Source organism: Oncorhynchus mykiss, chromosome 2 (assembly GCF_057628025.1).
Source record: "Oncorhynchus mykiss isolate SJ-2025 chromosome 2, ASM5762802v1, whole genome shotgun sequence".
Lineage (NCBI taxonomy): Eukaryota > Metazoa > Chordata > Actinopteri > Salmoniformes > Salmonidae > Oncorhynchus > Oncorhynchus mykiss.
In genome coordinates this window covers 69,054,284-69,065,883 of record NC_143023.1, presented here as the reverse complement: position 1 = coordinate 69,065,883, position 11,600 = coordinate 69,054,284, and the positions used below count along the sequence as shown (strand labels likewise).

The 11,600-nt window shown below is 42.2% G+C and overlaps 1 protein-coding gene and 1 non-coding gene across 5 annotated transcripts; one reads left to right on the top strand and one right to left on the bottom strand.

Moving 5' to 3' along the window:
* The first annotated feature begins 14 nt into the window (after nt 1-14).
* On the top strand, nt 15-2,285 carry LOC110494669 (ADP-ribosylation factor-like protein 2-binding protein). Of its 4 annotated transcripts, none has more exons than XM_021569974.3 (7): nt 15-176; nt 392-461; nt 561-622; nt 699-805; nt 932-1,017; nt 1,157-1,253; nt 1,769-2,285. In XM_021569974.3, exons 2-7 carry the CDS (start codon nt 424-426, stop codon nt 1,871-1,873), a joined length of 495 nt encoding a protein of 164 aa, XP_021425649.1. In that variant the 5' UTR covers nt 15-176; nt 392-423; the 3' UTR covers nt 1,874-2,285. The 4 variants fall into 4 exon arrangements, with proteins under 4 accessions (XP_021425649.1, XP_021425627.1, XP_021425617.1 ...); XM_021569952.3 differs by having other exon boundaries at nt 19-157; XM_021569942.3 differs by having other exon boundaries at nt 25-157; nt 392-479.
* A 3,758-nt stretch (nt 2,286-6,043) lies between these two features.
* On the bottom strand, nt 6,044-6,126 carry trnal-cag (transfer RNA leucine (anticodon CAG)). Its single transcript has one exon. It is a non-coding gene; the product is annotated as a tRNA-Leu (tRNA).
* Nucleotides 6,127-11,600: the final 5,474 nt, after the last annotated feature.

The window sequence follows — 11,600 nt, the reverse complement described above, 5'->3', positions numbered from 1 at the left end:
TCCGCTGGGATCTGTTTCCTCAAGGGACTTCATTGTCTGAAGGGAGCGTTTTTTTCGTTGCCTTGGTAATTTGGTGCCTTGGAAGCGATTACCGAAAATCCGACACGTTAGCTTGATAGCTAGCTAATTAGATTTAGAATGGACGTGAAAGAGCGAAGTAATTAACTTGACAAATTGTAAATCATAGCAATCATTGCCTTCCGACTTTATTTTTATCTACTGCTGAGCTTGTTAGCCTTTAGTGTGGTGACTTATTTGCATGCTAATTTAATGTTAGCTTCCATTAGGCTAGCTAGCTAATGTGTTGACACGTTATCTCATTGAGATCCTTTGTAATTTCAAATTCTTTGAAATATCTCATGTTATTGTGCAATGCCTTATTATTTTTTAGATCTGCTGGGTGGTGCAGAGAACATCGTTGAAATGATGGACTTAGAGGAAGAGAATTTTGCTGTTTCAAAGTATGTGTGTCTGAGGAAGTGAGTGAGGTAGCTAGGTTAGAAGATAATGATGGTTTATATTGTTTGGTTGCTGACTACGGTATGTTTTAACCTCCCTAGCTCATCAGATGCTGATGCTGCCTTTGATGCTGTCATTGGGAGTATTGAAGACATCATCATGGGTAAATTGCGGTCTTAGACATGTTTCAGTGTGTAAAGGTTAAATGAATTGCTAATATTACTCAATTTCCACCTTAGAGGATGACTTCCAGCACCTGCAAAAGAGCTTCATGGAGAAACACTACCTGGAGTTTGATGACTCAGAGGAGAACAAACTCACCTACACACCCATCTTCAACGAATATGTAAAGCAGTGTTTATGTTAATCTGCCTCCCTTATTTGAACTAACTGTCATGTACTGTAGAGCTGTACTATAAAATAAAAACTGAAAGTATGTCTCGATCATACATGTTGTTTACTTCAACCTCAGATTGAGATGCTTGAGAAACGCCTCGAGCAGCAGCTGATGGAGAGGATTCCCTGTTTCAACATGAGCACATTTAACCATTTACTCAAGTAAGTACATTTCCCCTCAGGAGTAACTTTACATGCTGCCGCTAGGTGGCACATTGCCCCTTGTAAACCAAGTACACCTCACTGCAGAGTGCAAAATGTATTGGTTCTTGTTTCACAAAAAAAAAATGTTTTGTTTCAGGCAGCACAAAGATGAGGTGTCAGGAGACATCTTCGACATGTTGCTTACCTTTACAGATTTTATGGCCTTCAAGGAAATGTTAATTGACTACAGAGCAGTGAGTAACAACCCAGAATGTTTCCGATTGGATGTTTTATTTTAGGATCTGCACTAATCATTTGTTAGAGAGGATTGTTTCCTCTGTTGTTGTGTGTCAGAAACATAGAGATAGGTGGCAGACTCTAGTGCCCAAAAGCCAGTTTAGTATGGGCAGTGCCATTTGAGGACTTGAACCATTTTGAAGTAGTCAACTGTGTGGGACTTCCTAAGGGTTAAGGAAGGATCTCATAATTCCATCCAGGTCACCAGGAAGGATCAGCCAATAAATTATACTTGTGAAGAAACATTCCATAACTGCAGGTGGCAGTAAATCATCAACATTGGCTTTATACCTGTTCAAACAGAACATTACAGGTGGCACTATGCACCCTTTCAGTTTCTTTGCCAACTCATAGAAATAGAAAAATAAAAGTGACTACCTCAAAATGGAGATGGCATCAATGGTGCTGCTTGTGCTCTCATAGACGCCATGATGTGATGTCTATGCTCAGCACCTATACCTTCTTTCTTTAGGAGAGGGAGGGCCGAGGGCTGGACCTCAGTGATGGCCTAGTCGTGAGGTCTCTCAGCTCTGCAACCTCTAAACCCATCACCTCCAGAACAACAGAACTGAAATAACGAATTAACAATCATCCCCAAACCTACACACATGCACATTCATGTCAAATAGAATAGTGCCGCTGGTGACCGAACATAAGTGTTCATGTCTTGCCCATGCTCACCTTTTCTATTTAAACTGTTGCAGGTTTGCAATGGGAATGTTATCAGTATATTTTACATCTAGCCATTCTCTGGTGAAGATGGACACTTTTGTCCTCATGGAACAAGTTTTTTTTTTATTGAATTTGTGAACTCCATTATTTTTTGAGTTTTGTGTCTGATTTTTACATCAGTACACATATGTCTGAAGTTCTAAAACAAACAGTATTTTTATTACGTCAAGCACTCAGTGAATGTCACCGGTTTGTGCATATTTGCTTATGTCCCATTGTCTGTAAATAATGGTTTCAAATAAAGACATTCTGTAAAATCACATTCTACTTTATTTTAAAAAAGTGTACTGGTGTGGATAAATGACAACGCACACAACACATGATTCTCTTGGTCTTCAGAATGAAAAACATTTCTGAATGCGTGTTGCACACAGACCATTGGGATGCCTGTGTATCTACAAGTATTACATTATAAATAGTGTATCATTCATGACACTTTCCTAGAGTATATGATCATAGTGGTTATGTATGGGAGCATGTACAGTATGTGAGTCATGAGTGAGTGTGCTGATAGATGTGGGGTTACCAAAGCAACATACTTACTAAGGGGCTGCAAATTGCTTCCGGTGTTCATTCCAGTCATAATCTTGACATCTCAAAAATCTATTGATGTCAAGCTTTTGAAAAACAGTCATTTGATGAGCAGGCTCGGTATCTCCTCTTGTCACTGTTCGGTTCACACTGTACAAGTCTCTGTGGTAATGGAGAGGGTTTCTCAGGATAAGTAGTAGAGTAGTCCTATGCAGGACCAGAGTTGCAGACTGCATTACCTCCATTTGACTTCCAGGCCATGTTGTAAAAGAAGGCGCTGGCTCTGTATATGTTGGTACGATGCCAAAAACAACGGAACAAGTGAAACTCATAGTAAGACCAAATCAGACAGCAGAAAGTTATCATAAAATACATGCCTGCATTCATTATTTCTCGATTGTCAGTTAATTGATATGGCTGATATCTTAACTGGCAATGTTGAGGATAGGCAGGTGGGTTGTCAGTACTTGTCATATACAGTGGGTCAAAAGTATTTAGTCAGCCACCAATTGTGCAAGTTCTCCCACTTAAAAAGATGAGAGCCCTGTAATTTTCATCATAGGTACACTTCAACTATGACAGACAAAATGAGAGAAAAAAATCCCGAAAATCACATTGTAGGATTTTTTATGAATTTATTTGCAAATTATAGTGGAAAATAAGAATTTGGTCAATAACAAAAGTTTATCTCAATACTTTGTTATATACCCTTTGTTGGCAATGACAGAGGTCAAAAGTTTTCTGTAAGTCTTCACAAGGTTTTCACACACTGTTGCTGGTATTTTGGCCCATTCCTCCATGCAGATCTCCTCTAGAGCAGTGATGTTTTGGGGCTGTTGCTGGGCAACACGGACTTTCAACTCCCTTCAAAGATTTTCTATGGGGTTGAGATCTGGAGACTGGCTAGGCCACTCCAGGACCTTGAAATGCTTCTTACGAAGCCACTCCTTTGTTGCCCGGGCAGTGTGTTTGGGATCATTGTCATGCTGAAAGACCCAGCCACGTTTCATCTTCAATGCCCTTGCTGATGGTAGGCTTTGTTACTTTGGTCCCAGCTCTCTGCAGGTCATTCACTAGGTCCGCCCGTGTGGTTCTGGGATGTTTGCTCACCGTTCTTGTGATCATTTTGACCCCACGGGGTGAGATCTTGCGTGGAGCCCCAGATCGAGGGAGATTATCAATGGTCTTGTATGTCTTCCATTTCCTAATAATTGCTCCCACAGTTGATTTCTTCAAACCAAGCTGCTTACCTATTGCAGATTCAGTCTTCCCAACCTGGTGCAGGTTTACAATTTGGTTTCTGGTGTCCTTTGACAGCTCTTTGGTCTTGGCCATAGTGGAGTTAGGAGTGTGACTGTTTGAGGTTGTGGACAGGTGTCTTTTATACTGATAACAAGTTCAAACAGGTGCCATTAATACAGGTAACGAGTGGAGGACAGAGGAGGCTCTTAAAGAAGAAGTTACAGGTCTGTGAGAGCCAGAAATCTTGCTTGTTTGCTTGACCAAATACTTATTTTCCACCATAATTTGCAAATAAATTCATTAAAAATCCTACAATGTGATTTTCTGGATTTTTTTTCTCATTTTGTCTGTCATAGTTGAAGTGTACGTATGATGTAAATTACAGGCCTCTCATCTTTTTAAGTGGGAGAACTTGCACAATTGGTGGCTGACTAAATACTTTTTTTGCCCCACTGTATGTATGGGCTTTAGCCAGCTAATTTTCCATTTGTTGTCATGCCATACATGCTACATATTGATAAAGTCTGACTCCTGACCTACATCTATGATGTTTGTGAAAATCTCTGGCCAAATAATATTAATGGTAGGATGGGAATATTTATTGTCTTGACTCTCGAGTCACCGGGCTACTGATTTCCTGGGTTGTAAAAGGCAGGACGATGCATTTCTTTAAACACGCTTTAATGTCCTATGCATGGTGAAACTGTTGATAAGCTCTGATAGACATTAATAGCCCTTGTCTTTGTGCAACAGGGCCAATGTTATGGTGACTAGCTTGTTCCTCCCAGGAAGACCAAGGGCTTGTCATATGCCTTATTGTAAATAGCGAACAGCCATAGACAAGTAAAAAGGCCCACAGACAGGCTGGCTGACTTCATAGTTGGTTTACCTAGTTCAGTTGATAAGTGACAGAAACAGATGAGAAGCCCTTGTTTAGACAAGCACTCCCCTTACAGATGGATAATTAGACTGAGTCTGAATACATTCCAATCAATACTATTTTTTTCATTGTCAAGCAGAAAACCATTCACCGGAAGTGCGGATATCCACATTCTATACAGTTATTGGTAGAATGAATAGAAAACACAGTTTGTATCTGGCCCTCCTACTACTTGATCTTTTTTCCACTAATTGGTCTTTTGACCAATCACATCAGATCTTTTCATGTCAGATATGATCTGATTGGTCAAAATATCAATTAGTGAAAACAAATATCACATTTAGGCTGCCTGTGTAAATGCAGCAAATGTTTCGATCCGATGTCAGCATGTGTCTTTGTATGTCTATACCAGGTGCTCTGTTCTAGACTTACCTTAGCAGCTGCCATAACGCCGTAATAGTATATGCGTACTGGTAAGGCGTGACTGATGCAGCATTGGCCAGCAACGCTGTGAGGTACAGAACGGTTGCCACAATATTATACACCATCACCTACAATATAGAGAACAGATGTTGATGAAGAAAAAAGTATGAGCATACAGCTTAAATGTTCAATTTTCCATTGAATTACAATCACAGGAGGTTAGTTGCACCTTAATTGGGGAGGACGGGCTCGTGGTAATAGCTGGAGCGGGATGATCAACAACCAATTTGACAGAGCTTGAAGAATTTTTTAAAGAAAGTGGAAATCCAGGTGTGCAAACTCTTTGAGATTTACTTAGAAAGACGTACAGCTGTAATCGTCGCCAATGGTGATTCTAACATGTATTAACTCAGGGACTATTTATGTAAATGAGATATTTCTCTATTTTATTTCCAATAAATTGACATTGTTGTTATGCGGTATTGTGTGTAGATGGGTGAGACAAAAAATATATATATTTAAAACTATTTTGAATTAAGGTTGTAACACAACAAATTATGAAATAAATCAAGGGGTATGAATAATTTCGAAAGACACTGTTAGCCTACTGTCTGGATTAAGATATTGTCTATATCGGCTCTCAATAGCTTTTTTTTCGTGCCTGTCACAAACTCAAGTGTCCAAACCCTAGCCTATATAATGCAAGTGTGGCCTAGCCTACATCAATTTGCTTTTAGTTGCAAAATACAAATATTCACAATAACATTGCCTAAGTTGTTTCCGTTTTATCACCACTTAATCATCATAGGCTACAGTTATTTATTTCGTTCTTTCTTTTAGAACACCATTCATTGATCAATTCAATAATTAAGTTTACTTGAAAAAAATAACGAATAGTTAGTTACTGGCTACCGATTAAATTACCTTGCCAAAAACTATTGTCAGAAGTGGGATTCGAACCCACGCCTCCAGGGGAGACTGCGACCTGAACGCAGCGCCTTAGACCGCTCGGCCATCCTGACGTTACTCTACTTGACTATGATAGCACTTATGAACGTATGCACCCGAGTTAAAATTATAGAGAACATAGCCAGCGAGCTACTTTTGTAAGAATAGTATGGCGAATAATGAAACAAGGATAACAGCGAGATATGAGGCAAATTAATGTTAGCAGCTAGCTAGCATATAATTATTAGCTAGCTAGCTAACGTTAGCACGTGGTTTCAAACTCTTGAATAACATTAAGTGACTAGCAAGCTTGATCTTCTTAATTTGTCCTCCGTCAGGCGAGACACCTTGGAAGCTATGTGCAATTCTCATAGCATTTATTTGTTTGTTGAACTGGGAAATAACAATGTAGCACGGCTACTTGTTAAGCGATATTTCGTCTTAAAAATATTTTTCCCATCAGCATTGATCAGTCGTCTGTCGCACTGCTTAATTTGAGCCGGTTCTGCCGGAACAGGATCAGGCACCTCTCAGTTTCGGACTGTTTCGTTCCTTAACCCATTTTCCAGGATTTGGTACGTCTCGTGGCATGAAACATTTTCACTGTTTGCCACGTAAAAATGTAGTTAATTCAAATTGCCTCTGTAATTCTCCTACCCCCTAAAAAGGTTATTTGAAAACGTGCCTAATATTCTAAGAATTGATTCGTGTTGGGCCCGTCCGGGTTTATGATTCACTTTCTATGATCTTTCTCCCTCTCTCTGCTAGACATGAATGAATCAATCCAATTTCTAAAGTCTTTTTCACATAAGCACATGTCACAAAGTACTTGTACAGAAACCCAGCCTAAAATCCCAAACAGCAAGCAATGCAGCTCTCATCTCTAAATGACTTCTATGCTCGCTTAGAGGCAAGTAGCACTGAAACATGCATGAGAGCACCAGCTGTTCCGGACGACTGTATGATCACGCTGTCCACAGTGGATGTGAGTAAGACCTTTAAACACGTCAACATTCACACTGCCGCAGGGCCAGAGGGATTACTAGGATGTGTAGCCCGAGTATGCGCTGTTCAAATGGCAAGTGTCTTCACATTTTCAAACTCTCCCTGTCTGAGTCTGTAATACCAACATGTTTCAAGCAGACCACCATAGTCCCTGTGCCCAAGTACACCAAGGTAACCTGCCTAAATGACTACCGACCCATAGCACTCACATCTGTAGCCATGAAATGCTTTGAAAGGCTGGTCATGGCTCACATCAACACCATTATCCCAGAAAGCCTAGACTCCCTCCAATTTGCATACCGCCTCAACAGATCCAAAAATGATGCAATCTCTATTGCACTCCACACTGCTCTTTCACACCTGGACAAAATAAACACCTATTTGAGAATGCTATTCATTGACTACAGCTCAGCATTCAACACCATAGTGCCCTCAAATCTCATCACTAAACTAAGGACCCTGAGACTAAACACCTCCCTCTGCAACTGGATCCTGGACTTCCTGACGGGCCACCCCCAGGTGGTAAAGGTAGGTAACAACACATCCACCACGCTGATCCTTAACACGGGGGCCCCTCAGGGGTGTGTGCTCAGTCCCCTCCTGTACTCCCTGTTCACTCATGACTGCATGGCCAGGCATGACTCCAAAACCATCGTTAAGTTTGCCAATGATCACCAACAACGACGAGACAGCATATAAGGAGGAGGTCAGAGACCTAGCTGTGTGGTGCCAGGACAACAACCTCTCCCTCAACGTGATCAAGACTAAGGAGATGATTGTGAACTGCAGGATAAGGAGGACCGAGCATGCCACCATTCTAATTGACGGGGCTTTAGTGGAGCAGGCTGAGAGCTTCAAGTTCCTTGGCGTCCACATCGCCAACAAACTAACATGGTCCAAGCATACCAAGACAGTTGTGAAGAGGGCACACCAAACCTATACCCCCTCAGGAGACTGAAAATATTTGGCATGGGTCCTCAGATCCTCAAAAGGTTATACAGCTGCACCATCGAGATCATCCTGACTGGTTGCATCACTGCCTGCTATTGCAACTGCTTGGCCTCCGACCGCAAGGCACTACAGAGGGTAATGCTTACTGCCCAGTACATCGCTGGGGCCAAACTTCCTGCCATTCAGAATCTCTATACCAGGCGGTGTCAGACAGAGGAAGGCCCCAAAAATTGTCGAAGTCTCCAGCCACCCTAGTCATAGACTGTTCTCTCTGCTACCGCACAGCAAGCGGTACCGGAGGGCCAAGTCTAGGTCCAAGAGGCTTCTAAACAGCTTCTACCCTCAAGCCATGAGACTACTGAACATCTATACAAATGGCTACCCAGACTACTTGCTTTGCCCCCCTCTTTTATGCTCCTTTTACTCTCTCTGCCGTAACAGCTGCTCTTTAATTATTTGTTACTGTATTTGTTATTTTTGTATGTATTTTTCTTAACTGCATTGTTGGCTTGTAAGTAAGCATTTCACTGTAAGGTCTGCTGCTGTTGTATTCGGTACACGTGACAAATACAATTTGATTTGATCTACAGCATTTCTTAATATTGTGCATTTCCTTGGGCTTTGATGCCTCATGATTGACTATTGTTCTGTTCAGGTAGACTGTGATTTTGCTGTGATCTGATAGGAGTGTTAGTGGACTGACCGTGAACCATCTGAGAGACTCTGGGTTGAGGTCAGTGATAAAGTAATCTACAGTACTACTGCCAACGGATGAGCTGTAGTTGTACCTACCATAGGAGTTTCCTCTAAGACTACCATTGACTATGTACAGACCCAGCTTGTGACTGAGCTGCAGGAGTTGTGAACAATTTTTGTTGGTTGTTTTGTCAAAGTTGTGTCTAGGGGGGCATATTTGGGAGGGAATATTGTCACCTCCATGTAGGTGTTTGTCTCCCATGTGCTGAGTGTGTCAGGTTCTTGTCCAGTTCTGGCATTTAGGTCATCATAGACTGGGACATTCCCTGGGCCTGGAAATGGTTGATCTCCCCCTCTAGGATGCTGTCATTGTTAAAGTATAGGGATTATATTGGGGGGATATAGGTAGCACACATGAGGACATTTCCCTCTGTTGGGATAATTTCCTTATTCATTTCTAGCCAGATGTAAAATGTTCCTGGTTTGCCTAATTTAATAGAGTGGGTTAGGTCTTCTACCAAATTAACATACCCCTGAGTCTCTTCCCTGTTTCACACCTGGTAGTTTGGTGGATGGTCATCAGTGGTTCCGTCTCCTCTATACCATGCTTTTTATAGAATGACAATGTCTGTATTTCGAATTTCTTTGATGAAGTCTGGGTTCCTGTTCTTTAGGCCAAAGGCAGATGACCTCAGTCCTTGTATATTCCAGGATGACATAGTAAAAGCTTTGTGTTCCATAGTGTCTAGTGTTGTTTTTGTGTGGTTTAGGCCCGGCCCATTACAGTAGGTGTGAGCAGAGCATGTTGAGCATCTGATACATACCTCATAAGTCGCAAGATGGGGCTTTGGGGGGTGCATTAGTGGGGTTTGGGCCTCTTGCTCTTCTCACGGCCTGGCATATGTGCAGCTGTCATGTTGAGGTCCTTGCTGCAGAGGCCATGGGGGTGGCAGAAGAGGCATAGGTCTGATCAAGGGGGGGCCTATATAGGGTGTGGCCAGGGTTTGTATAGGGTGGTCTCAGCTGGTTGGGGTATGGGTGTAGGTCCTTTTGGCATGGGTTCTCTCGGTGCAGGTCCTTTGGGAGGGTGTCTCGCTCCACACACACACTGCTGTTCTGAATGCTGGAAGGAAGCCCAGGACAGTGTTTTTACTGTGGAGGGGGTGAGCACTGGGCAGAAGTTTATGTCTCCATTCTGTGACTTCCTCCTGGCATCACTGCAGCACACACTCAGCCTGTGTTGATGGAGATGTCTGCACACCAAGTGTTACAGCTGCCTCCGCAGGAGAAGGAAGGATCAAGAACAAGACTTCCTGAAGACCACAGACAGCTCTAAATCTTTTGTTCAGAGTCTGTGTACATGTTGACTGAGGTGTCTGATTCACTGTCCTTCTACGTTGTCTGGTGTAGTGAAAGAGGGGATTCATGACTTACATGGGGTGTAATTTCAGGGAGTCACTCAATCTGGGCCAGGCCTCTACAACCCTTTTCCTGGAGAGCTACTATCTTGTAGGTTTTCACTCCAACCCTGATCTAGCACGCCTGATTCTAATATTTAGCTGGTTGATAAACTGTACCAGGTTAATTACAACTGGGTTTGGAGCGAAAACCTACAGGACTGTAACTCTCCAGGAGCAGGATTGGAGACCCCTGATCTGGGCTGTCCCTGCCCTGCTGTGTCTATACACCCGCAATAACCTCTGCTAAATATGTATATGTGACCAATAAAATTGTACTTGATTTACAGTACATAGCCAGCCCACATGCAGCAATGCTGCCTCAGTCCCCAGGTAGGACTGGCTATGTTCCAAAAATGCACCCGCTCTGTCAGGAGGAGAGTATTTATGTCTCAGCATTGGCACAAGCGTGAAGAAGAGGATGAAAGATGCTTATTATTTCAGTGGCAGTCTGTGGAGAGTAACTCTCCCTGTGTGGACATTCGGATCAGTGGTTATTTTATTCAAACTTGGCTGATACCTCAGCCTTCTGGCTAACTGTATATCATCAGGACACACACTTTCACTCCCCTTTCGATACGCTGTGATTTTCGTAGCAGGTGAGGATAGTAATTTCACTAACTCTAACCCTTTTCCTAACCTTAACCTCAGTCTCCTAACCTGCTACGTTAATTATGCTAACCTGCTGCGTAAGTTCACCTAACCTGTTACGAAAAAGTGAATAAAAAATATTTTCTTGTAAATCATCACTCTACCCCAGACTTGACCTTTACAGCCTGTCATCTTGTTCTCATATCCTCCCTGAGCTCCCAAGAAGAGAGAGACATAGTGTGACTTGTCATACTGGTCAACTGTCAAGAAGCTTGTCACATAGGTGCTATGAGGAAGAAGTCCTGTGGGCCATTTTCCCGAAACCTGACTGTCACAGCATTCCTCAGTTTAGTGTTTGACACACTTGTTTGCCCCCTGTGTAAGCTGGACAGAGGGGCTTATGTGTGTCAGCAAAAGCAAGCACCACCCAAGCAATGTAACAGCATGGTGATGATCTGCTACCATCAAAATTATTTGAGAGGTTATTGTTCCTTCCTCTTTCCACTCAGGAAATACCAGAGGCCCCATTTATTATTTATAGTCACTGAGAGTTAACTAAATATGTCACACACTGTAGCAAGAGGGTATGATGCTGTCATGGTGATCATATTGTATCCCTTTTGGTGTGTCTCCTTACTCCCCTATGGGATTATGACTTTGTTATACACGGTCCGGCTGGCAAACACACATACCTCTTACACATTCATCATTCCAATTCTCACAAATTGTAACTTCACATAGCCTAATATTTGCTGATAGTTGAGCATGTACACACTCAGAAAGTACTTGTATGTATGATCTATTACTGTATTGTAGCTATATTAGTAATAGAATTGTGGACTTGAATC